Here is a 27905-nt window from a genome sequence, read left to right as displayed (position 1 = left end):
GACACGGGAACATGCAATGCCATTCACTCTCAGAAACAAGATATTGGCCTAGATGTACCATAGCTCATAAAGTCCCTGCTAGGTGGTGCAGGAGATGATACACATGCATATTCTGCATTTGCTGTAGCAGTACTGAGTGCTCCCAATCCAGGTAAAGGCTCAAAACCAGGAGGAGTTATCCAAAGTCTTCTTTCTCTCTAAACCCACACAATTTGAGGGATCCCAAACAATTGCAAACAGTGACAACCTGCGAAAGCTGCAGGTTTCCTGAGTCTGCACCCAACTCCTCTTTAGGACATACTGGTAGTTGGCTTTGAAGACGTTTGGCTTACAGTTTAACAAAGAAACATATGTCCTGGCAAATACTTGCCTACACAATCAGAAAAACCTTTGACAGAAACAAAGTATGCACACAAACACACACACACATATGCTTCAGCAACTACAGCTATAAACCATTTTTAAAACAAACAGCAAGTTTCTTTTCAGGAAGCCTATTTAGGTCAATAGAGAATTCTCTTATTAAACTCACTAACTTTTCTTCAAACTAGCTTGCAGAATACAGCACGCAGTTTCTCATTTGTCACAGTCCTGTTACCTTTGCCCTAACCAGACCTTTTCGGTCCAGATTACATTGCTGGAATAAGAACCACCGTTGGAAAACCCCAGTTCTGAGAGGTTTTTCCACACAAAGCACCTTCTATACAACGAATTCCTGACACTGTAAATAGAATTATTTATTTCCACTACAGTTCACTACAGGTGATTATCATTAGGCTCTAGTGGGAGACAGTTTGTCTCGGCTTAGAAGACAAATTTTAGCCTAGCTGCCTCCTGGAAGTTTTAAGTGGCGCACATTAGGACAGGCTTGTTACATTACCTTTATTCATTCGCCCCAAGCTAATTTCCAAACCTTTTCTCATTAAATTCCCTTTTTTAGTCAACTTTGTTTGTAGCCATTTTTTTCAAGCAAGCTTGAGTGAATTTTCTAGCAACTTGACTGAGTCACTGCAAGAAGTGTCATTGCCTGAGGTGCTCTTCGGATGGAGATGGGCTGTCCAGTTCACACAAGGAAGAGTTGGCAGGCTCAAAACCAGACCTTGCCAGACATTTCTTACTCTTTGGCACTGGTGTTTCGTCTTCTCATGGTTCAGCAGCATCGGCCTATCTACCCAAACATAGAGGAAAAACTGCTTCCGCCTGAGCACACATCAATTTTTGAAAAGCAGGGATGACAGGGACATTCCCTTCAAAACAACGATACTTCTCCAGACCAAATGTAGACACGGTCTCAGATGCTGCTTTCCACCCTTCCACTTTGCTGTGTTGCGATTCCTCTTATATCTTTCCACAAATGGACTGAACTAAGTTGAACAGAGTGAGTTCAGAGTTAATCTGGACGAGATAAATGAGTGTGTCTCTGCAGCGCGGCTCCTCAAACACACAGTGAATAAGGTACTGAATATCCAGATCTACCTCAGGATCCTCCTACTCCAGATTTTGCAGAAAGGAAAAAAAAAACAACTATTTTTTGTAATACATTGAAAAAAAGAGAAATGAGATACTGAGCAGAATGTCCAGGAACTACCAAAACACCCAGTTTTTTTATTACAACATTTATTTTAGTATAGAAGGCACTTACAATACAGAAAGAAGAAAAAAACTGATAGGCACTGAAAGTGCGGTTAGAATTAAGATGACAAAGGAACAGCTTACCAGACAGAAAGAGCACCCTTCCCTGTTAACGATACAGCACACGGAAATGAAGCTACTGATGACTAAGTTTTTAAACAGTTAGGGCCTTTTTTTTTTTTTTAATATAAAAAGATAAAGGTTGTTCTACTGGGAACCGAAATACAAAAGAACCCCTCGACACACCTGCAGAAGGAACCGGGAGTTGGTGGTGGTCTCAAACACGGGGCCTTTCAGCTCCGGCACTGTAAGAGATCCTGGTACATTTCGATGAGGCGAGCGGCCTCCCTCTGACCAGAAAGCACAGCACCATGGGTCGTGGAATAATACTTCCTGTGAGTGGCCTCCCCGGAAAACATCACCTGCATCGGCTGGAGAGGATGAGACAAGCGTAAAAGCTCARCAGCGGTTACAGTCGAGCACGAATGAGGCAAAAAGGGGACAGAACTTTCTATTCCCATGAGTTGACACCAATGTTTTTTGAGTGCTGGTTCTCAAATTCCCAACCCGGTGGGCTACAGAGGCAGGGACAGCACACGGCTGAGAATACCAAGCTCACGCGTGTTAGCGTACCCGCACCGTGCTGTTTGCAGGGCCACAGCACCATCCTGGAGCTAGGTTGCCCCAATACCCTCAAACAGGTCTAGGCAGCTCACTGAGCACCTAGCTTCCTCTGCTGACTCTGCTCCTCGCTCCCCCCAAATTACGCTCTAGACTTTGGGGCACTACAGATTTTTTTTTTTCTCAGGACTGCAATTTCAGAAGGGAAGATAGGTCCGTCTCAAAACCAGCAGGGTAAGAGTAAGCATTGTCTCTTATGTCAATAGTTAGGTGTTTGCTAAAATTGGTGCCAACYCAGTTCCGAGGCAGAGATTTCAGATTCCTCACTTCCCTGAGAAGTAGAGATCTGCTGAGAGGCTCTGAACGTCTCCTAAAACTCCTGCTATCTTTTTAATAGATTTCTGCGCTCTACAAAATTACGTGGTGGACTCAGGCTCTGGGCAGAGGAAACAGACAGCTGTTTGGGGGTTGCATATTCATTCACCCATCGTCTTTGGATATGGACACCTTACCCTGAATGATGGAGTGACTTTGGCTTAACGCATTACTGTTCATCAGCTGAGCTGGGGTAACTATCTCTAACTATAACTATGTGTGCTCTTAGTCTTCATGCTATATTCAAAAAGCAAAGGCAGCGTCTGAGGAACAAATTCACTGTCCCCTACCAATGTACAATTCCTCAGCCAAGGGCTGRACCTCCCTAATCCTCTACTGCCAACACAGAAGGATTTCCTGATATGCACCTCTGATACATTCAGAATTAGCCCTTAGCAGTGGTCATGCATTTAATGCTACATACCCAGACTACACTGCACATCAGAATAACATGCGCCTTCCTAAGCAATTTTAAACTGAGTACATGAGGTCAAAAGTCATCAAAACACAAAGATCACAATTACTCAGCAGCAATAGCCACACAGATGCCCAGCTCTTGATAATTTTAGAGAGAGCTGAGGGAATTCTCCAAAGTGGGATTCCAGTCATTAAAGAGGTAAAATCCTACAGGCATCATTTGTCCTGGGGGTTATGTATAAAAAAAAAATGGAAAACACATCACTGGAGGCCCAATCAGACAACATTTCTTTCAACCTCCCTCCCAGTGTCATGTTAATCTTCTTGCCACAGGGCCAATTTGGGCCATACTTACAGTAGTTTTGGAGCTTTCAGCGTAAGGCAGTGGCTTAGCAAGTTTCTCTACATCAGCCCCACTAGACCCAACTTGGGTATAAGAGTAGGATCCACGGAAGTTGGGATTGCTGCCCCAGGAGGACCGCAGGATCCGGCGAGGTTTCGGAATGTTTGGATTCCCTGGGTGGAAACCAAGAGAAGACAAAAAACTAAGACAGTGTCAGAGAGAAAATACGGTAACATCGGTGCAAGGTGTGAGGTAGCATGTATTCAGACCGATTCACTGAAAATACATCCTGACAGAGCCTGTGGACTGCACGAAAAATGCCCTAAAACAGATCTCTCTTCTATTGCTGAGCGCTAAATACCCGTATCACAGAAATAGCATCCCTTTTAATGCCAGTCATCTTGCCCGTAGCCTTCCATTTTGGGAAAGACTGTTAAGATGCTTATGTTCTTAAGAGATTGGGGAGCTCCAGGTAACCCTGGACACAGTCTGGCTGAAAATATAGAGCATTTCCTGGTTTCATTTGCCTTGGAGAGCATGGTGGTGATCAAGTCATCACATGTATCACTCATTTTAGCCATTTAGTTGGGTGCTCAGTCTATAGATATTTAGGTAGTCTGGTGAGAGAGGTGCACCTCCAGAGAGGAATGGAAATAAGGGTGTAAGAAGAAGAAGACAAAGAAGGCAAATTCTCATTTTGCAGAGGTGTGGGAAAACCTGACAGAAAGTTCTCCAAACCCGTATTTCTTACTCAAACTTTTACCTGGTCGTCTCCCAAAGTTAATCTAAAATCCCACAGATCTATTTTGTGGGATGCATATGGAAGTGAAAGAATGCTTATGAGGCTGGAAGCAGGGCTTCTAGATGGCTGCAGGAGTTCAACTGCTACAAGGACGTTGGACCAAGGGGGAGCACTTGAGTGAACCAACGATAGTGCCATGATCATCCCACCCCAAAGACTACAGGAGCATATGGGACCCAGGGCTTGTAGCCAAGGCAGCCCACCTCCCGGCACCGCAGCCCAGCTAGAACTCAAATACAGAGGGGCATGCTTTGGAGAGCCTCTTGATAGGACAGCTTGAGACCATCTCGGTCGGTGTCACTGACTGAGATTTTGTTGGAGTCCTGTGATTGTATCTGGCCTGGCAAGAGGGGAGAGATGGGACATGGAGAATTACAATGAAGTGGAATTCTCTCCGCAGGAGACCTCAGATCCACACTTCAGGCCACCTTTGAGGCAACCTCAGATTTCCAGGCAAGGTTCAGCTACTTCGTTCGAGTCTGGGAGACTGTCAGCACAAGAAGCAGGAGTAATTGGAACATTTCTGTGTCTTACACAGACTCTGACTCTGTAACACTTAAGCATGCTTAGCCTACTGAGAACATAATCTAAACTCCCCCACTTTCTTCACCAGGACTTACAGAGGGAGTAAAAATACAACTGTAAAAACTAGCTAGGCATTGTATTATTTAGTTCTATGAAATAATTATTTAGTCACGCCTTTAGACCCTTAAAAGCAGGAGCAGGTTATTTCCCCGGTTCAGCTACCCCTTTTAGGAGTACTGTGTGCCTAACAGAACTATGAAATATAAGCCACACAGAAAAGGTCACTTCACAGGGCGGCTGGCTTGCTGCAGTACATTGTCAACACTTTCTAACCACTAACCTCCAGGTCAAAACATGTCACTGCCTAGCAAATAAATACACCCTACCAATAAATACATCCTGCAACTGCATGTTGTTTCAGGAGTATAAACTTAGCATAACAAAACATCTAAAATATGCTCTTCCAAGAATCTTCGAAGCAGGAACGCCTGGGATGGAAGTGGAAAGCCCAAAGGGGTCTGAGAGGAGTGCCAGGGGAACACTTATCACTTTTTATTTTCAAGGGCTGTGGGAAAGCCCACGAGAATACACCATGAATACTGTTAGACAACACAAGAGAAAACGGGGCTAAAGAAGTCTTCCATCACATTCCATTACACAAAAACAATCGCTCAGTGTATTTTCAAATAAGAGGACACTGCAAAGGGCTGGTGATGCCTCTTATGTAGCTAGTGCATGTTCTCATTGTCACGGTACCTAGAAGATTTTCAGTACCAGAGTCAATGTGTAAGATGATGATAAAAAGACGATAACACTGGGAACACATAGTGTTACAAGCAGTGAGACAAGGGCAGGGATAGATCAGAACCAGCTCCTTTATTGACTCCTTGGCAGCCTGCAGATAAGGGCAAAGATCTCCTAGAAGACTTGAATTTGTTAACAAAAGGGTTTGTSCGGCCAGCAGCCCAGTCAGCAACTGTGTAAATCAGCAATATTTAATAGATTCAGTCGTTTAGACTCTGGTTAAAACAGCAGCTTTGTATCTCTCTAGGGTTTCCCATAGTTTCCCACGTGCATATAAGGAGGTAAACAGCAGCATTCCCACCAGGGAATGATTCTTAACATAGCCACTTCATCACAGGGGAAACTGTGGTGCAGCAAAATGAAGAATGTGACCTTGGTCAGATGGCAGAGCTTCATGCAGAGATGCCTGAGCCAGTGGACAGTGTGGAGCAGGGCTAAGGAGCCTGGGTACTAATGCAGCTGTAGAGCTCCCAGAACTGAAGCCAGTCTTCCCCCCAGTGTCACGCTGCATGGTGTGGATGTACCAGCTCACGTGAGCTAGCTCAAAGTTCTTCAGCATATCAGACCGCATGAACATGATCCATGTCTCTGTGTCAGCGACAGAGAAACCTCACATCCCCTGTTACACTACTCCACTTCTACCACTATCCCACCCTCCCCTTTGCCTACAGGCTTGCAAGACTGCAAACAGCGGCAACTATCATGCCTCTACACTTGTGAATTTATGCACTAGTTAGATGAGGAACCCGTTATCTTTGGGGTGGGAAGCTTGGGGAACACCGGTCAAGGATTCACATTATCTCCCAACTGTTTCCAGAGAGAAAAATCATTTCAGCGGCATGCAGAGAAGAAGGAGCTTGGTCGAAGGTCACAAGGGAAGACACAACACAAACTCCAGTCCTGACCTGTTCTTTGCAAGGCAGAATCTACAATGACTGGTACAGTCAGACTGTTTCAGATAATATATTTAACTGGACTTCCTCAATTTGCTTTTAAATATATGAGTAAATATGTGGGCTGCTTCTCTTTACCTACAGATAAAAGCAACTTAATGGATATAGATGTGAAAACTTCTAAGAACTGAGCACAGATTCACTGTCCAAACAGACACAGAATGGCTAAAAACGGACTTCAGTCATCACTGAAACACGAGAGCACACATTTTTATGACACAAACTCATACTTGTGAAGTTATGGAAAATAAATCCATGTGCCTCAAACTATCCACTCTTTATTAAACTATTGGGAGATATGGTTACACATATTTATTGGTTATGGGGCTGATTATGAAACACAGGATGATCATAAGATCAGTTCATAGATCTTAATTAAATTAATACACCCAGATTTAGATGTTTGCCTGTGAGCAGAGGGTCTAAGCTCCCATCACAGCCAACAGAGATCTACAGTACTGTTCAACTACCCACACATTACTGTCTACAGCCATAGAGAGTACACATTAGGGTATCCAAGGAATCCACATGGAGCTTGCAGATATGACACTGAGCCTATAGGAGATCCCTTCTCTAACAGAGAAATAGCTGGAGGACAGGCAGGACACCTAAGGGCATCTTCAATGACATTAAAAATGTCATGGGTAGGAGCTGAACTGAGCCCCAGTTTATCATGGAGTTAAGTGGAAGCTCAGGGATCCAGCTCACACATAAACACCTAAACTTAGGTCTTAATCTAAGACATGATAACTAATCAGAAAGAAAACACCATGGATATCCTCTCTTGAAGATGAGGATGGTTTTACCCATGTAAGAAGCTACGAAGCCAGATAGATAGCTTTGATACTTAAATAGGAAGTAGGATGAGCCAGCTGATTTACTGTCTCTAGATAAGTTTCTCATAGAAATAGATTTGGATTTAAGCTTCTCTAAAATCTGGTGGTCTTCATTTAAAGCTATGAGGTCCACTGGAGTCAGTGCAAAGCCTTCAGATCAATGTTTTCAAACATGTGGGAATTAGGCACCATGAAGATGCCCTGACCAGGTTCAAAGCACCTTAGATGATCTGCTCTGATCTAATTCTGAACATCAATTCTGCTTTACTACACTGCAGGGAGCCTGCTATGTGCATGGAGATGAAAGTGTGGAAACCCCTTGCAGAAAATAGGGACAACTGAGAAAGCTAAAAGCTCATACTCACTATGAGATCCGGAAAGTACATGGGAAACAGAAAGAACAAAGCACCTCTCCCAGCAAGAACTCCCACACAACACCTCCAGGCTCAGCTTGACAAATTCGAGTACTTCAGAGGGAAACAGGCCTGCAATTACTACCCTCTGGCTTCTAACTCTCACCGCTTAACCAACAAAGAAACTCGTACAAGACACCTAATTGTTTAAAGGCATCACATTTAATCAGATTTAGAGGATGCTATGCTTTTCAGCCATCCAGTTCTGAAGAGCTGTAATTGTCAATGGTTCTGAGGTTAGAATGATCCTGAGAGTTTCCACAGCAAAGACAGATAATCCGCTAATCYGCTACACTAACCTGCATGTGAAATTTAAGGTCACAGAGGCAAATAATCTCCTCATGGACAGAAATTCCCAGTTTAAAATAACACTGAGCCTAAAATAAAGGATTTAACGTAGGACTGGTCCAACACCCTCTGAAGTCAGAGTGGGTAATGGACCAAGGCAACGGACCAGAAAAACACAGCTGAAGATGGGAACTCACATGGTTAATGCATTAAGTCTGTAAAAGAGGGATAAGAGTTAGGAAAGCTGGAGCCTTTATACCCAGAACATGCAAGCTACAAAGGATGAAGTGAACAYAGAAAGGTTAATGCTACCTACTTTCATTACTGAATAATAGTCCTAAGGCTCCCTCTTAGCAGACAAAAACTTCTTCAGAAGATGTCTTGGAGCACCCAATGAGGTGTGGAAGATCTGAACTGCCTTATGGAAGAGCTTCTCTTCACATTGAGCATAGGAAGTTAGGGAAACTAGTCTCCCAACTCAGTCCCCTGACTTACATGAAGTTGGGTGGTGGGAAAACCCTTTAAAAGCTAGACTTGGTGGTGCTAAGTAGACCAGGAAGTACTGGTCATGTCCAGAAATKTCTACAATTAGATCACAGATAGAAGGCTGCTTTGCTCCCATTCTCCAAAAAAAAATAAATCTGCTGAAAAAAAACTATTGTTAACTGATGTTCTAGAGCTTTTTACTTAGAGGACTTCAAAACATGATTCTTTTCCAGGAAAGGGAAGGGGCTGCTCTGCTGTACACAGGAGACCAGTTTTGGAAACGTGCAGACAACTTAAGCCTGAAGTCTCCAAGACTCAGTGCCAAATATCCTTGAATAAGCAGTTCAGCCATGAGATAGATGAGCTCCAAGACGAGGTGTAGGCTCAGGACTCTTAGAAAAAGGACAACAGTCCAGAGGCTTCTCTGGATCCCCGGACACAGATTTACTTGTTTCTGTGCTCTGCTCCACATCTCACCATKACTGGCAGCACTCCTCATGGCTAGGCATACTTCACCCCTTGGGGCAATGGTCTAACCCATTCTCACATGCCCAGTGGAAAGAGTTAGTGGAGAACATCATACGTCCTTGCACCTGGTCCAGTTATTACTGAGGTATCACTTCTCTCATGAAGCCCCCAAGGAAAACRGGGGAGGAAGGGTAACTGGAGATAAACCCAGTTACCTTAGCAAGGCTATCTCGGAAGACTAGGCAAGGGTTTTCTGCAAACYAACAAGCTTTGGGGGCAAAAAGTAGAATGGGCCACATTGTGTAATGGGTGCTCCAAGGACAGGTGTTCTTGCAGTTCCAAGCAGCTGGAAGAGGGGACCTCTCTCAGTTTATGCAAAAAAGGTACATTATAGGGCAAGGCCCTGGTAAATTCAGTCTGAATTTCTTCAGGGTAGGATAACCCAGGATTAGCAAAAGGCTGAGATGGAGCTCATGCTGCTGAACAGTCTGATGGACAGAGACCAGGTGCAGTATCAGCTGGAACAGCAACYGCAGCACGTACTGACAGCACAGTGCCAACATATTTCTAGCCCGAGAGGAAGAGAGGAACATCCAACACATGCAAACAATAACAATAACTATAAAAACAGCAAAGGAGCGCAGGAAGGAAAAGGTAGAGAACACTCCCATTTGCAACAGTGAGAAAGACCTAAAGAAATTCTCGAAAATGAATCAAGGTATTTTAGAAAAAAAAAAGGAGGGGGGGTTAAGCAAGAAGAGCTGCAACAAACAAGGTTGTTTATACACTTTGGGAGATGTCATCACTGGAACAACTTGGCCTTAAAGAACAGAAGAGCCTCCTGCTACGCTTGCATCGGGCAGCAGCTGGCCTGCCGAGGTCAGAAGGAAAGAAGGGATACCCAATACCCAACACCACTTAAAAAAAAAAAAAAAAAAAAAAAGCAGCTCAGGAACCAGAAGCTGCCTGGGTACAGGAACAGAGGTGTCAGAAGCAGAGGATAAGCCACAGGTTCATTCTCCAACATAAAGTCACTACTTCTGGTGGTAGCAGAAACTGGGATTCAATTTTGGTCTCAGCATTAGAGTTTCTGAAACCAAAGTCTACCCCACGATTTCTAAAGAGACTAGTAAGATGTAATATTTCTTTTGGCAGTAGCCAGTTATGCAGGTAGTCCTCAGCTTCCAGGACCCTTTCTCTAGACCTCAGCACTGTCTGTAGCAAATGGTCTGTAAGCACAAGGGAAAGCTAAACATGTGAAGGCAAATTTCTCCAGATAACTGGAGGTCCATGGAGAAGAGGGGAAGGCTGGAGACTTGCTGAATATTGACATTTGGCTAACACAGGTTAGTAGATATAAATAGCTTAATCAGGAGACTCATCTCTAGAGTAACATAAGATACATCCAATCTTGTAAAACACATTGCTTTTATAATTGCTTGTAATTATGTATAAATCAAAAATCCTTTTTTGAAAGCTGCTAAATGAATCAATCACCACTCCTTTCAGTACTACCACTTTACACTTGCACAGTGTCTTCCATCTGAGGATCACAAAGAACTCTGTAGACACTCAAAGCCTCTTCCTTGGAAAGCTGTGCAAGCTCTAGAGAAGTGACTGCAGACAAATTAAGGCCAGGCTTGTTCAAGTACCAAAACTTTTAGTGCTCTCATCTTGGATTTTTTCAGCATAGCACACAAGACCTGTACTGCTCCAACTGCTGCCTTTAACGTGATGTGCACTCAGTACCTGTGAAATCAGTCTGAAGTTCTGGAAGGTTTAGGTCAGGCACCCAGAAATGGAAACTCTCAAGATCAATGGACACTTGGCCAATGAGATTCCCATATGGTCTCATGGTGAACAGAAGGCAGGGATGTGATTCAACRACCACATCACAGGACCTAATTTGATCTAATTTGATCCAACCTCACTAGCTTTAATAGAGCTCTGCTGCTTTCCACTGCTGAGATCAGTCCTCAGGAGTCCTGACTCTGACAGTTTCCAGCTGATGAAGCGTTATCTGTGATTAAATGAAACAGAGTATGTGGAATCCTCAGGCACTTCAGCCCACCACTTCCTGAGCTGGTTATCAGCCTCTCTGTAAATAGCTCTCAGGCACACCTAAGCCCCTACAGCAGGAGGTATGTYGGAAGCACTTGTGCAGCCCATCCAAGGGGATATAAATGCCAAAGAACTAAAAATTGCTTTAATGCATTTCCTTCCCAGTAGTAATTCAAAACCCCAGACCCACTCTCCCTCTCTTCTCCACTTGTCAAAGAAACCAGAGCATGGCTGACCTGTAAATTTACGTAGCATTTCAGTGCAGGTTTCTGCCACAGTTTCATCATCACACTTCTCCATAATCAAAGCCTCTTCTCCACAGATCCAGCCACTCAACACATAGCCATACCGCTCTGGTGGGTAGAGTACATCAAAGCTGCAGATCTTCTTGTACCACAGCTCCTCAGGATAGGTCAAGCTCTCACTCTCTGCCTCATCTTCCCAGACAAATTGGATGCTGTTGCATTCAGAACTCCAAAACGGCTCTTCAAACTCCAGGAAAATCTTGTCAGTTGTACTGATTCCTAGTTTCTCAATGGCCATCACCTTCTCCTCAGGCAAGCGAGGATGGAACAGGCTCTCATGGCGTTTCTTCAAGACTCCCAGAGACACAGTCACAATGACGTGGTCAGCTGGGATGAACTCACAGTCCTCGCACTCCACGAAGACATCATAGCCCTTGTCCTCCTCAGGGAGGTCRCTGTTGTGGTCAGCCACCTGCTCAATCTCCTTGCTGACCGACTGGTTCCAGTGGATGCACTTGACTGGCTTGCGGAGCTGAATGACAGACTCGGGAATGGAGCGGGCCAAAATCTCCACAATTTTAATGAAACCGCAAGGAATGATGTGATGAGCTCCAGGAATTTCGGTCCATTCCCCAAATTCGCTGAGCGAGACCTCATCCATACTGTGGGAGCTGCTCTCACAACTCTCTACCTAAGGAAAAGCAACACAAAAGCAACATTGCCACAAAGCAACTCATTTTGCCACAGCACAACACTGCAAGGCCACACAGGAGCTGCACAAGCTGGGAGTCCTGAATCCCACTCTTAAATTACGTTATTGTTGCTAAAAAAGATGCATTTTGCCACAGAATGTGAAAATATATATATATATATATATATATATATATATATATATATATCAATCCTTAGTCTTGCTTCCTATAAGAGAAACCATTTTTATTTTGTCATGGTAACAAGCTGCATCGACTTTGGTTGCATCGGCCACAGCTTTGAGACAATGTCTCTGCTTCTGCATCATTCTGGGTTACAGTTCTGACCATCTCCTTCCATTTAAAACCCCACTGCAGTGGCCAGGGACTGGCTGCTTGGCACTGCAAGAACAAAAGCTGGAGCCATGTTAATCAGATGTTCTTCCCAATGTTAAAAAACCTTCCCATTCCATGAGGAGCCATGAGTAGATGAGAAACTCTTGACAGCTATTTCTGCTGTCTGCAGATTTCAACACGCTGTCAAATAGTTAGCAACCACCAAGATAGCAATCTGCAGCATAGGGGAGAGGATCCAACACAGAAGGAACTGAATAAGATAGAAAAGGGAAATGTCAGAATATGAGACACTTATATCTGATTTACTTGATGTGATTATCAAAGCTTTAGACTCGGAACCTATTTGTTAATGTTAGCAGAAGTATTAGGCAAAGCTGTAGCTTGCATCAATCCCCGGAACAAAAGCAGGATGTTTGACCCGACTTGTGATAAGTTTCTACTGACAATGCTGATGCGTGGGACATAGTGATCTTACAATGTGGGCTTCAAATCACCAGAGTCACATTCATTCCCCCACTGTAATTCTTTAAACAAGCATTTTAGGCAGAGGGAACATTACAGTTCCCTGCCTCACCCTTTGGCCAATTATCCAGGCCTTTCCAATCTGTAACATCTATGTTGAGAAGCCTGGAAAGCCCAGCGTCCTCTCCCTGTGGAGCATCCTAGTGCAGGGCAGGGATCTCTCTGCCAGGGCTAGGATGTCACACAAACAAGTCAGCTCCTTTTTAGAAAAAGGTCAAAGTTGTACTAGAGTGGTTCACAGGCAGAAAGGAAGAGGCTGCTCGTGATCCTGTGACTGTATCCACACAGATGGATGTCCCTTCCCGGGCATTACCCAGTGTCTCCATGAAGGACTGAGAAGGTGCAACCACTGGGCCAGGTTGCCAGTAGCTAGGCCTTGAAGATCTGTCCTCTGAGTCCATCCGATGGTGGGCCAAGCACTCTCCAGCTCCCAGAGTCAGTGCTGTTGGCCCGCTGGCACAGACCCTGCACGCTGACTAACCACCCTGGATCACGGAGCAGGTCGCTCATCCTGCCTGATCACAGGACGCTCCACACTATGAAGGTGACAAACAGGGATGGCCTATTGGGTTATTCCAACCGCAAAGGAAGACTACAAACCAGTTACCAGGGAGAAAAACAGGCAACTACCGAGACTGGACTTCAGCTGAGACACCRGCTAATCCACATTCTCTCAGCAGCTGCTCTGATCTGATAGTCTTAAGTATCAGAAGCTCTGTTATTCTCAGGTATTACACATTAGAAGGGATTTGCAAGAGTTACAGAAAAGTCTCCAGCTGCAGCAACCACAGAAGCAACCACCAGAAAAATCAGGTATATGAAATAACTAACATCRTCGGCATCGATAATGTTACATGGCTAACACAATATATTAGTCACTAGGTGGCAACTGTGGAGAAACCCTGCTACACAAGGTCTTGGGTTAGGACACTGATAGATCAGAACAGTGATCAGGACGCCTAGGTTCTAATCTCAGCGTTACCACAGACCTCCTGCGAGACTCAGGTAGGTCTTTATCTCTCTTTGTTTCAGATTTCCACCTGTGAATAGCGAATACTACATACTTACCCACGTCACAGAGTGCCGCTTGGCTCCCCTGCCTCATTTCATAAGCCTTTAAGTCATTATAATTGAAATAGGAACGACTGTTACACTTTACTTGTGGAGTGCTTGATGCAGCATTAAGTCCTCGTCCCACAGAGATCTCATTTAGGCCAAGGCATCAAGGAGATAAAAAGAACTAGGGAAGCCGTGAGGAAAAATGATTAGGACATGGGTTTAYACAGTCTGCCTTTGATTTTATTGCTTTACCTTTAAGATGCTTTCCAGGGATTTCCCCAGCAAATTACTAGTATCAAATTTACATTTCTTCTGGTCTCTGAGGTATAGACAGAGGCAGAAGGGGGTAAAGATATTTTGGCCAGATCACGGGATCCCAGGTGTAAGGCACAAGACAACACATTGCTCAAAGAAGCTGACAACAGACTAGCTTCAGTTGGTAAGAAAACTTTACATTGCACCRGAAAATTTAACAAGGTTTAGGAAATGTCCTTCTAATTAGAAACCTGGAAACTCAAAGAAAGACAAAACGAGCAAATGTATTATTTCTTGCAGCCCACTATCTTAGCATCTGCCTCAGAAGCAAAAGTCGTCTGTATAAACATGAATTGTCCCAGCTGCAAGAGACCACTGAAAGCAATGCCTCAGTGATGGGCAAGGCTTAGCCAGGTCTCTGAGGTTCAAGATGGATCTGCCCTTGGTAAAAACAAACAAACAAACAACAATGAGCACACACACCTTAAGGTACTGCTGGATCATGGCTAGTTTCAGCCTCTTGACGGCCTCCGTGTCATCCGGATCGGCTTTGACACGTTTGCGCACTACGTCCCGTGTAAAGACGCCCACACTATTCTGGCTCTCAGCATTGACTGGTTTACCTCGTTGGAAGAATTCTTGAGTCAAGTTATAGACCTGCCAGAGACAGGACAGAAAGACGGACAAAGTGATTCACAGAAGAATCTCAGCCCCACGCAGCATGCTTCTTCCTCCATCCAAAACCAGGTCACCTCCTTTTGTCAGCTCTGGAGATCCAGGCTTCTAAATCAGTTTTAGCAGTTTATTGTGCCCTCTGTTCCAACCCCACACCAAGYTGCACCCACAGTTCTGTTGGTCAGAAGAAGACAGGAAGCAGCACTTCCCTCCTCCAGGCACAGAAAAATGGCCACAGATAATCACCCTCGCTCACCTGCAATAGTTTAATTACTATTAAGTCATATGTTGAGTATGTCTGTTCTCTCACTGGCACAAGACCAGGCCAGACAGTCCTGTAATTTTCAGGAGCTAAATCCTGTTATTTGACCAGCTGTTTAGATATGGCAGCTGGATCAGTAAGCCAGTTGCCTGGAGGTAAGGGCAGACTGCAAAGTATCTCCATCTAGAGACCACCACAGGAGTGACAGAAGGGTAGTTGAGAATGTTAATAAGGGCAGATTTTTAATCTGAGGAGATCCAGATTCCTGCCCTAGCTTTTCTACGGGGCAGGCTTGGGTCTGCTATGTGTGATTTTTGACTCTGCTGAGCAGTGACATAACTTGGGTCAACCCCATTCTCCATTCAAAGTCTGCTGGGAGTGAACTCACACACTAAGACCCATGCTCTTCCTAGCCTCTGACATTAAGGCACCAGCTCTTCTCTCCTCCAACCTCAATGTCTCAGGYGCAATTCCTGGTGCAGACTCTATGTTTTAAAACCTTTCTCAGGTAGCAGGGCCCAGAYGTTTGACTACTCTAACCTGGAACCAGCCTTTCCACCCTCTCYGTTATCCTAACTGTTTAGCAATAATGCCCAGGAATCCATCAGGCTGGGGGAATTCAGTCTCATGTTTACTCTCCTGTTGTCCCCTGAAAAATAGGAAGTAACAAGCACAGGCTTAGCAAAGGAATTTTGTATGCACACAAATTTTACTTGTTAAGTACAAAAAAGGTATAGATCCATGGAAAACAAAGACTTTCTCAATATACCACCACCAGGAGTCAGCCTGAGAAGGACCAACAGGAAAGAACCCTTTCTAACCAATCATTCCTCTTTGAAGAAGATATTCCTGATATTTTTTTACCCCAGTTTTCCAGAGTATAAGCTGCTTAAAAGCAAGAAAACAACCATCCACCCTGGCCATCCGCTTGTGGCTGTCTGGAGCAATAAGTACTTCTGTCTGCAAGATTCTCAGAACAGCCTGCAGTTGAATCATGGCCCTTCATTTCCATGGAAAAACTCTGAGGAACCTTGTAACATCACACAGGAAAGCTCTCATAAGGTACCTCACAGAAGGGCAACTCATCCCATTAATAACTCGTTTGCCCAGAATGAGTCACCTTCTCATTTATATCATGCCACAGGGGTGCACAGTGCTTTTACAAGTAGAGTGGCAAGTTCCCTGCTTGGTGAGTTTTTCCTGTCAGAGACAGTTTGATTACAACTCATGTTCCTTTTTGGAGACAGATTATTTGGGTTTATCCAGCACTGAAGAGTCCACTAGAAAGTAAATGCCTGGCAGGAAGCTGGCAGAACTGTGCCATCTTCTCCATCAAAGTCTCCTAAAGCTTCCCGTTCTCTGCCGATTTGGCTAACCCACCATGTTTTAGTGTCCAACTGCCCCCCATGTTCCCCAGAAGCTTGATACGATTTATATTTTCTCTCAGGTTTTAGGAGTAAAGTGTATTTGAGGAGGCAGAATGGAGGGAAGATGAGGAAGGGGATGCAGTGAGGGAAAATGCATGGCAGTGGTAGGAGTAGGAGAAAGCAGCTGAGTGAATGGGGGAAGGACAGTAGATGAGGATAAGTAAGGGATGGCAAGGAAACCGAGAAGGAAATAAGTGAAAGAGGGAAATAAAGGAAAATAAACAAAAGAAGGGAGGAGAAGTAGTCATAAGAAAAATGAGTGGAACTGCTGAAGACAGAAGAGAATTGCAGACACTGACTGGACATGGAGCCATTCCAAGATTTCCAGGTAAGAAAGGCTGGGAGCAGTGCCGTATACTGAAGTGAAGACTTCCAGCAAAGAAAATGAAATGGTCTCTTCTCTATCCCCCAATGCCACAAGCTGTTTGGCAGTTTCAACATCTCACAGTTCTCAGGTCTACTGATTTCCAAAGCCCAAACCACTTCCAACAAGTACAAGCTGCATAGACCTTGCGTCAGCATAATGCAGCTCAGCTTTCATAAGCCGATTGCACACTATAAGCAGATAACGCATTCACAAGACAAGCAAAGCTGTATTAAAACCCAGTTACCACTTGGCCAAAAGGATAAGTGAGTCATGGGCGTGTTTTTATTAAGCATTGTATTCTTCATTGCCCAACAGAGGAAAGAGCAGAAATGAACAATTCCCTGTGCTGTAAACATCAAGTAAAACCTGGTGAAAGGTAGTGTCAAGAACCCACTGAAAGATTCTGCTGATATTATAATTTACCCTACAAAATGGCCATGTATTAAAACTGAGGGCACCATGCCCATCAGCAAGGACAACTACACCGTATGCAGTCCAGACTCATCTCTTTTTCTCTAATCACAGACCTGACACAGCAGGAAGAAGTAAAAAGGACAGACTGCATCTGCGTTTGCTCCCGGCTCCTACTACAGGCAAACTCACATCCCGAAGCAACGATCCACTCGTTCCTCACTGAAGCTCCTCTAGGCTGGGGCACAGTAAGTGGTCCCAGAAGCATGCCTGCAAGAACCATGAACAGAAGCAAAAGAAGCAGAACATCTCAAGCGACTATCCTTTTTAGGCAGACAGCCATCCTTAACACTGAGGGTTTACATACAATCCTGAGGGGAAACGTGGCTGAACAACAAAGATTAAAAAGAATTAATTGAATGGCTTTAATCCTAAAATGGCTTCACTTTGGCTCAGATATTCTACCTCCTTTCTGACCAGCTTTGGGGCAGGGGTCTCTGCAGAGAACACGGGCTCTACCAGGGATGTCCCCTCTATTACCCCAAGGTTTCCACCTCCACATGTTTAATACATATGGGCTCATCTACCACAGGAAGAGGCAGTCTCTTAGGAGGAACAAATCTAAATAAAGAAGCTTTTCAGCACTGGAGGAGATCAGGAAAGCACATCCCCATCCACGCTCTTTCCTGTCAGAGCGGCTCGCAGTCCTTAGCATTGTCTTTTTGTCACTTGGCTTTAAAACTCAAGTGACTTAATCCCCGGTTGGCAAAACCCCTGAACGAGATAGGCCCAGACATCTGTCAGTGCAATAGAGCGGCAGGGAGGGAACGGTGACTCTCGGTGGCCSTTCAGTCCTGCTTTCTACGATAACGCAAGGCACTAGAGTTTAATTGGAGATGGCATCAAGCCCAGCACAGGGTGGGGGTGAGAAGGGTGGAAAACTCTGCAATTCTTTGGCTGCATCCCTCCCCCAGAAACTGTGCAGCACAGGAGAAAGCTGACAGATAACGAGGCCGTTAATTAGCTGATTGTTAAAGGGAGGGTTCCTGGGAAGCAGGCCCTTAGGGATCATGTCTTTACTGAAAAGCCTAAGTGAAAATAGGCACGTTTCTTAAATCAAGTTGGCCAGSGGACTGTGAAATCCTTGGGCAGGCAAAGCAGCGCAATTTGCTACCTGGGTTTAACCAGTCAAACTCACCAACTCCCTCCCAACCTTCGCAGATACCTGGGAGCTGGCATTAAATATCTCTTTGCAGTGAAAAAGGAGCACTTACTAGTGACAGAAGAGCAACTCTGAGATGGGTTGTCCCGATTCACATTTTCTCAGCAGCTATACACGCACATGAGCACTCGAGCTGCAGCTGTTCTAGCCCTCGGAGGTCAGGCTCCTGTCCCATTTCTTTGTGGGTCATGCAGATGTGCTATAAGCAGGCASAGCCCTAAATCCCTCCCAGCCCCAGGATCCCCCAATTATCCTAGCAGGACTGGCAAGGAAGGTGGGAAGATTATGAATATGTGTCACGGACGTGACAGCCCAGAGAAGCTTCCAGTGCTGGTACTTAACCTCTCCTCCTCCCTTCGAGAAGCTGACCAAACAGGCAGATGATGACTCTGAGCAACGCCAGCCCTACACAGTACAAATTATAAGGACGGTCTTAAAACAACCGTGGCCGGAGAGCTGYCTTGCCAACTGCAGGCCTGATGCCCTTCGTGATGGGCACTGCTCGGCCAGGGTGCAGGGGGAAATACAGGCAGCTGCTCTGCAGGAATGGGGACAATCCTTCCAGACGCTGCCAAGCTCACAGAGGAGCGCTCAAGTCACCTTGGTCTCCAGCTCGCAGTAAGATTTTGACTGTCCTTTCTGCTATAGAAACGAAGAGACGAGCAGTCATATTGCACGGCTTCCTCACAACCAAATAAAGGCTTCTGTGAGACATCCCTGCAGCTATTAAAAAATTCAGGCTACTGCGAACAAAACGAAGCAAAACTTGTATAGAAGAAGCCAGCCAAAAAAAAATTGGATAAGCGCCTGGAAAAAGTGTAAGGACTTTCCAAATGAACGAGCAAGGCAAGGCTCTGGAGGTATTGAGGTGCTTTGCCTTTCATACCAGGGGAAGTCAGTATAGGAGAGGGGAGTCCTAAGGCTTTGCTAGGCTCCAGCTTCACTGACCCGCATGCCGAGCGAAACACTCACTCAGAGGGGACCCTCTGCACTTCGTATTCACCAGAATTTGGTGTCTGAATGACAGGATAAGTGGGAGGAGGGACATGCAGACGGAGAAGCGGGGCTGGAGGACACACTCGAAGCCAAGCGCACAGCAGCAGCAGCTGCAGCGAAGGAAGGGCAGCGTGCGAGTTCGTGGGAAGCGAGCAGGCTGCGTAAGGGAAGGCAGGCACGTGAAACTGTGACAAATTTAGCCCCCGTTCATTCAGGACTGCATTTTCCACCGCTAATGCCAGTGCTCAATCCCTGATTAGGGTTTACATCATGTGGTTGCTGCTTGCTTTTTTTTTTTTTTTTCTTTCTTTCTTTTCAGGTCAGGGCAGTTTGCGTTGCAGCCTTTGCTACCGCACGCTCTTCTACAGGGGGAGATGCAGCGAGAGAGGACACGATGTTGGATCTGCTAACAGCAGGGAGTCCCGAGACGGCTCCGGGAGCTGCTACGCTACAAGGCAGAGTGTTAAGTCTGCCACATGCACCTGACTTCAGGATTTGGTGAGCTGCAGAACTGCCGTTTACCCTGCTGATGCGACAACGTCAGGATGTGACAAAAACACCTCGCTGTTAAATCCTGCCTCCAACTAAGAGTAGAGGTACAGAACTGAAGCCCAAACTCCTACCTTTTCTCCCCAGCACCCACTTCCTCACCAGTTAAAGCAAGAGAGTAGTGGCCAGCCAGGACAGAAAAACCCGACGGAACGGGCTCTGGTGAAAACGTAGAAAAGCTGAAGGGGGGGGGGGGAGGAAAAAAAAAGGCAGAGATGCACCAGACTGACTCAACACATGCGTAAACAGAAACCTCCTCTGCACTTTATGCCAAAGGAAAAGCTTCCCAAAGGCGCATGCCTGCTGCACATGCTGCTGTTTGCGCAGCCGCCAGGGCACTTGTATTTCACAGAGTCTTTTTTAACTGGAGTTCTTCAGCACTTCACACAACTCGCCTGAATTCCCACTTTTCCGAAATAGCACAGGGAAGAACCCACGGTCAGCTGTCTTAAATCCCTAAAGACCATTTAATCTGACACCCCAAAGAGAAGCTGGGACAAGAAGCTCCAGAGGACCTCAGCTGCAGTAAGATGCCCTCGCAAGAAATGTCAGCACACTGTGAAGGAATGAGGAATACAAAGTGCCTCCCCATCAAAAGCAATTAGAGCTTGGCTGATGTCCTCTTCTTGGCTCAAGCTGTCCCTTACACTTTTTTTTATGGCAGAGAGTAGCTGTAGACATTTTTACAATCCATAAATGTGAAATCCTTTTCTGTCTCCTAGCAATAAAGATATCCTGTGGCAACGATAAGCTAATTATGTGTTGCATAAAGAAGATTAACTTTTAATGTGTTGTTCTCTCATGTCACTGGCTGCCCCCTTTCTCTTGCTTTAAAGGAAAGGGTAGATTTACCAAATTCATCATTTTTAAACCATATGCACCTTGTTATAGCCTTTATCTTATCAGCTGTATCTCAAAACTAAGTAGCTCTCATCTTTGTATTTTCTTCTATTTCAGAGTCTGTCTGCCCCTGACACACTCCCTTTGCTGGAGATTTTCCTATTTTCTTTGAGACAAGATGATCATCGAACGCTGCCTGCAGTGTGGTGGTGTTCCATCCATTTACATGCATTAATGTTGCTTGCTGCACTATTTTCACTTATTCCCTCTCTCTCTTCCAGTCTTATTTGCTGCTGACTTTGCTCCAAGCTCATCTTACCTTTTTTTTCAGTTGATTGTGATTATGTTTTCAATCCGGTAATATGAAAAAGATGTTCAAACAAATTATCTCCACCTTCATTTGTCCAAGAATTCCCTCCCATGCTGTGGATTGCAAAGCTCCTTCCTTAATGAGGTTTCTTTGAAATTCCTACTACTCCCCTCTACAGCTGAAGTGATTTTGTGCCATCCCATCACAGATTCCAGCTCCGAGCCCCCAAATGTCAAAAGTCTCTCCAAGTAAAATGTCCACATTCCTTCTCTACATTCATTTCATGATAATTCATCACAGGCTACAGTAAAAAGTTTTTCTTGATGGCTTACTGAATGTTCAAGGAGATATTTTTAAACATAAAGTATGTAAGAGTAACTTGAATCTAGTGTGTGTTTAGCCACACATCAAATACTGGTGAAGTTCATTGTCAGATGAAAATCTGAAGGTTTTAGACATGACTATAGCCTGAAAAATATAATAATGTTTTGCTCCATTTTATACAAGCCACTCAGAGATCACATTCCTTGGAGAACAAGATAGTCTGCATTGAGCTCCCCTCCCCAAAATATAATTCATAAGTGACACRGAAAAAAATGAGGGAAACAATTATAAATGAACTTTGGCAAGCCTCCTCCTTCTACTTCACTCTACCTAAGGCTAAGTCTAGCTACTTAAAGCAGATAGAAGTATTATCAATCTTTCTATTTCATATGTGTCCAACACATAAACCAATATATAGAACTGCATTTTCCCTCTGATAGAAACACAGTAGAATCACAAGAGCAATGCCAAGTTACATCAAAGCAAATTTGGTCCTTCCTGTCAAGGAACCTAACATCAGCTTATTGCTTCTTTAGCAGAGGTTAGTCTTTTCACTAAGCATGCATTTCCATTTCCATCCTGCAATCTTCCATTTAGTACTTTTAGATTCTGCGTCTGTAGTTTGTTTTGATTTGGCTCTTCAGTCACACAACGAGGCCCTGCTCTACACTGAACTGAAGAGGTCATCACCGAACATGACGCAAAAGAAGTTAAAACAACTTTAAAAAGTGAAGCCCCTATTGGTCTGAATCTACTGGAAAGTATGCTAATTTCCTTCTGATGCAAGAAATCTTGCAATGCCTACGATACTGCGCTGATTTTGGCATACTACACAGCACGCTACGGTATTTATAACATCAATAAAATGTCACAGAGCTACAATATTTAGCTGGTTGTTGCTAAGGTTTTGCGTTCTACTTTGTTTACTAATTTGATCCCTACTTTATCCTGCTAATTAAGTAGCAACTTTCTACAGCAAATGATTGGATCTCCCCAGCAATAGTTGCTGGAAGTGATTAACTTGATGACAAACGTGGAAAGATTGTTCTTCCTAACAACAGTGAGTTAATCCCACATCAGGGATGTTAAATGGGGAAGAGTTAAGCAGATGAAAGCAAACTAAGTGTTGATCTTTTGAAAAGAAATTCAAGACTTTACCGGTTTTCTACCATTGTCCAGCACCTGTAGTGTTAAAACTGACAAGGGGTCCCCGTGTTCCAGACAAATCTACAGCCTGACAGGGCAGCTGAATACCAACCTCGTTGTATAAATCACTGAATTCTTCAACCACATCTTTCGGGATCCTTTGTCCATTGTTGGTAAGATGATAAGCCACCCCATTCTTGGAGTAAAGACTGATCCGGCCAACGCTTCTCTCACCATCAGTAGTCTCTTCAAGTAAACCATTGTCTTCTGCTAGATGATAGACTGGGTTTCCATGTGAACCATGGATCCACGTAGCTCCCAGTTCAAAAGTGGCGTGCCCTGTAGGAGTGTAAATCAAGCAGACTAGTTATGGAAACCTATTTTTCTGAAAGTGTTATCACATTCAATCCTAAATAAAATGTACATGTGCAAAACCAGAACAATTGCCTAYGGACACCACATGTTTGAACACCACTTAAGTAGAGCTTTCCCTGCTATATGAGGGCAATATTAGTGTTCTTCAAACCAGTCCTCAGGATACAGTGTTAGACAGTGCTARAAAGATGGGATGTTTCCAGTAAAGATACACCACAGTGCCACCTCTGATACTTACAGTGAAATGTGGAATCTTTTAGGTTCCCAGTTCTTATCATGGTTGTTGCCAGCTGCTCTACGCTTGCTACTTGGCCTTTCTATATCATCTTCTATAAAATTGCACCTAAGAACAAGACTGGAGAGTAGAGGACGTACTGCTCGTGCAAGCTATATACTAGTGAAAGGTGGGTGAGGGAGTAAAGGAGAAGAGCTGTAAGAATCCACACTGTACTATTTCAAACAGGACCTAAGAGAATATTTACACAAATATTAAAGCAGGAGGGAAAGAACATATATAGATTACCTAAAGACTGCAAATATCTACTGTATTGGACAGGAGGAAACAGATACCCAGATGCAGGAAAAAAGCAGTGAGATGCAGGAAAAATGGGGACTGCCTTGGGATAGCAACATTGGCATGCTTACTAAGCCCTGTCCTGTGATTAAAAATGCATGTTATTTATAAAAATGCCTCAGGCTATCTGAAATAAAAAAATACATTTCCATTCTCCAAATGAGGAAATAGGTTATATTTTACTATTTATGCCTTTGAAAATTTAAATCAGGTTCAGAAGTCCAAAGCTAACTGTTTTAAAAAAATCTGACAAACCAGTCATCATCTCTTTCAGCATCCCAGTCAACACCACATAGTGTCACTTGTTCTGTAGAGGTATGTGAATGTGTGATTAAGACTAAGTGGGGTAGTTAACAGGCTGAAAGTTTTCACTCTCAACAGATTCTTTCTTGATGAAGAAAGATCATGCAGTTACCAGTCATCATATAGTGTTTAACATGTAAATACATGCTCAGACAGAAAAAACAACATTGCAGCATTATACCAATGCACTCAGGTTTACTGGCAGCAAGCTCCAAGAAATGCCACTCTCCCGATGAGACACTGCCTCTAAGGGAAGCCCCACACGCCTCGTTTTTCARGAAGACAACAACCTCATCATTAAAGAGCATGGTGACTGTCCTTCAAAATATGTGTTTCATGGCTTGAGAGCGCAAAGACTTCCATGCATACCTAAAATAAAGCACGTGCTTAAAGGTGTGAGGCATCAAGGCACAAACGTGTGAATATTTAAGGCACCGCAAATTCTAATATACCCCCAGAGCATCCAGCCTAGCGGAAATGACTGCTGTACTTTGGCAGCCAAAGGTACAAGGCTCATAAATACTGCATGTGGCAGTCACCTTGTTAACTGCAATCCTCCTGCGAGTCATCACATAGCAGATCAGCAGCAGGAATACCGCCTGCTGCTTCATGTCAGGAGCTTGCTCTTTGCTGCGCTAACAACCCCCCTGGATCTAGCTCTTATTTATAGGGCGCCTGATCTCTCCAAGAAATGCCAAAAGCACCAGCAGCTCCCTCTCAATTGGTGCTCAGTAACATGAATGATGTTGTTCAGGTTCTCCCATTTTCAGTGGCTCTGTGGAATGTATTCAAATACCAGTAAATTAAAAATAGTCCATCCAGCCTGTAATGCTTAGAAACTCACTGACATTACTCCCAGGCAGATAATCCAGTTATTACCTAGTGTAAATTATACGGTAAGTTATTTGAAAGTGCAAAATTAAGTAACATCTTTTTTAAACAGAGAAACCTAATTTACTTTCAGGACTTTAAAAGATTTCAGTTTCAATATTAAACTACTTTGAATGAATCACACAATAGAACAAATTCTTGTAAAATCTGCCTGCTACTCTGTGAATTATTGACATACAAGCAGCAGCCAAAACAGGCCTATACACAACAATATACCATACCAGCAATTTTCCAAAGGAATGCATAGATTGCATATCAAGCCTTCTGAATATGCACAGGAACTTTCACATWTCCCTTTGAATCCCTGACTACTCCTCAGGCATCCTGTCGTGAAATATCTGCAGTGGATACAGATGTTATATATCATATACAAGAAAGACACTTACAATCCACAGACACACAAACCTTCTACCTCACCTGTGTTAGAGATGATGAATCAAACCTCTGCAAATCCAAATTATTCCCCTGGGCTTASTGGCAACATACTTTAAAACTGGTCCTGAAGTAAGGGAAAATACTAACCCCTGCAAGATACAGCATTGCTCGGTGAGAGTGGAAGCGCTAGGATATAACTCTGTGAAGGTGTCATCGTATCTCTGCTGAAGGTTTAAATTGCATCTTACATCAGAGKGTACTGGCCAGAAAAGTCTAATATTTAAACTCCTTTCAAACCAGCAGATCAAAGTGGTTGTATGTTGAAGATTCAGAAGAACCACTTCTGTAACAGTTTTTTGGAAGTTTTAGCCAGATCTGAGAAATGAGCAGGTTTGGCCCACCCCAGGTGCAATCCTGGTGCTCTGGGCAGTACGGAGGAAGACAGTACGGCCCAGGGTCATGCTTCCCTGTTGCTTTTGTACCAGGGAATAAGGAGGCTCTGGGCAAATGCTGCTTCTGAAGACTTTACCACCCAGAGCTCCAAAACTGTGTGGCTAAAGAGCATGTACATCCGCAAAGCTCACAAGGTGCCAGAACATGCACCCACCTCGGTAAAGAGTTGCACGCAATACCTGCACAGTGTAATTTTGCTRATTTGCAGAAGATAATACAAGACAGTTCACAGTTTTCAAACAAGCGTTAACATATCAAGATTAAAATTTTAGATTCCAGTCCTTTACTCTGCAAATAATGGTTACAGCTACGAACTGCACCATCTTCACCCGGCAGAAAAGCCTGCTCTTGCTTCGTGTTAGTTAAGAAGCAGTAACGAACAGGAGGCAGATTCCCAGCAAAGGCGGAGACATGAGTAACTGGTGAAGGTGTCCAAAGGTGACAGAAATGGTCTCTGTATTAGTATCACGTAACTATTTCACAGGTGCACTGACAAAAATATTTATTGTTCCCTGAAGATTTCAGATCTTTAACACTTCCCTCCTCTCACAGACATGATACAGGGTATTTTTAATACAGCGTATTGTGAGTAAAGGACACACTTCCCATTCTAACCTCTATGCCAAGTCTCAGCGGAATGTAAAGTGCCCTGTTCAGATCCCGGAGATTAGATTTGTCCGACTGCCTTTTCATTCATTTCCCTTCTAAAAGTTCATAGGATACTGCTGTTTATTTACTATGGTAAGTTTACTGAGTAAAATGTGGTATGTGATGTAAGGACCTGACAAGTAAAAAGAAAGGAGGCCAGCAAGAGGCTGAAGTTAATAAATACACAGGGTGGGATCAGAAGCAGAACTAGTTAATTGAAATCAGGAAGGCAATTCAGTAAAAACGAAGAGCTGTTCGCCTCCTGCGGCGAAGAGACAGGCAATGCCCTCCCAGGTCCCAGGGGAAGTCTCACTGACTACTGTACTGCAAAGGGCAACATTTGTTCCAGTAACTTTGCATTTAGAGATTTTACAGGCCCTTCCAATTGACACAGGATTAAAATATCCAGTGTCTGCACCTCTATTACTTGCTGAGAAAGGAAGCCGCAGAGGTAGGAAAGCTGCAAATCAGGATGAAAGGATACATTGAAGAGGTTTTTCCAGCAGCCTGATTCACAGTGGGTAGTGCCTACACAATAAATTAGTTCTAGGGAAATGAATGGGGCTATTTGTGAAACAGAATAGCTTTGAGCTTGCCCCTTTGCAAGTGATGTAAGTCACGGAGAAATGGATGTTCTCTAGCCAGGAGATTTACTGACTGCTCTTAGTCAAGAGTCAAGCTTGAAAACTGTGGTGGAAACTGTCTTGATACAGTTATTCAATCATAGCACACTTCTCACAGGCCTGTTACACTGAGCTCTTCTTATAAAGGCAAAAACAATCACCGAGATCTTCATTTTATGGAAATACGGTCCACTTTGGAGTAGCCTTCCATCTGAAGATCTGAAGGTGTCGTGAGCACAGCCCAGATTTGCCYATCCACCCTAAAGAAAGCCCAAGGAGTCGCGTGCCTGATAATGTCATACCTCAAGTACCCTTCTGCATGTGCACATTGACTGGAAAAGCAAGCTTCCAAGGCCAAATTAACTTAATAACAATATAAAGGCTTGCAAGCAGAATTCAGAAAGAAAACCCAACGCGTTGCTACCAAAATACTGCTCTTACCAAGTTTCACACTTTGCACTCGGCCTCCAATTCGGTCAGTTGCCTCAAGGATAGTTACATCCGTGAAACCACTTTCCAAGAGCGCTTTTGCAGCTGACAGGCCCGCAAGCCCAGCACCAATAACTACTATTCGAGGCTGTCGTTTTCTCCGTAGGCCACTACTAAGAGGATCATCCGTGCTGTCTGCAGATATTTCACAACTTTGCATGCCGTCCAAGCTCTCTTTCTAAGGAACCTATGGAAAAAGCAAACAAGCGTGTTCAGGGAACTCGGCTCACACTTAGCCTCTGCAGTTAAAAATCCTAAGGAAGCCTGTAAAAAAAAAAGTCCAGCAGGAAAGAAAGTGAACTTGTGAACTAGAACCAGCCTTTCAAATGGGATGCACAGTAAGGATAACTGAGGTCAGATTGAGATGTAACAACGTTTTGGTCTGCAGCACCAACACTGGAAACTCCAGAAGTCTCCACCCTCTTGCAACCATGTACGCTATTTCCAGAGAAGTCAAAGGATTTTCAAACTCCCATCTCTTTAAATAACCTCCA

At 44.1% G+C, this 27905-nt stretch overlaps 1 protein-coding gene across 2 annotated transcripts; it reads right to left on the bottom strand.

Annotated features, from left to right (window-relative positions):
• Window positions 1-1822: 1822 nt before the first annotated feature.
• Window positions 1823-27602, bottom strand: SMOX (spermine oxidase). 2 transcript variants are annotated; one of them, XM_026072745.1, is made up of 7 exons: window positions 27364-27602; window positions 22793-23019; window positions 14635-14808; window positions 11744-11960; window positions 11261-11632; window positions 3401-3561; window positions 1823-2063 (listed from the first exon to the last, which is right to left on the bottom strand). In XM_026072745.1, the coding sequence occupies exons 1-7, from the start codon at window positions 27569-27571 to the stop codon at window positions 1926-1928; spliced, it is 1497 nt and encodes a 498-aa protein (XP_025928530.1). In that variant the 5' UTR covers window positions 27572-27602; the 3' UTR covers window positions 1823-1925. The 2 variants fall into 2 exon arrangements, with proteins under 2 accessions (XP_025928530.1, XP_025928529.1); XM_026072744.1 differs by having other exon boundaries at window positions 11261-11960.
• Between the last annotated feature and the right edge of the window lie 303 nt (window positions 27603-27905).

This window comes from Apteryx rowi, unplaced genomic scaffold (genome assembly GCF_003343035.1).
Source record: "Apteryx rowi isolate R43461 unplaced genomic scaffold, aptRow1 scaffold_35, whole genome shotgun sequence".
NCBI classification, from domain to species: Eukaryota; Metazoa; Chordata; class Aves; order Apterygiformes; family Apterygidae; genus Apteryx; species Apteryx rowi.
Note: the sequence above shows the minus strand (reverse complement) of the source record. Positions and strands in the feature narration are given on the sequence as shown.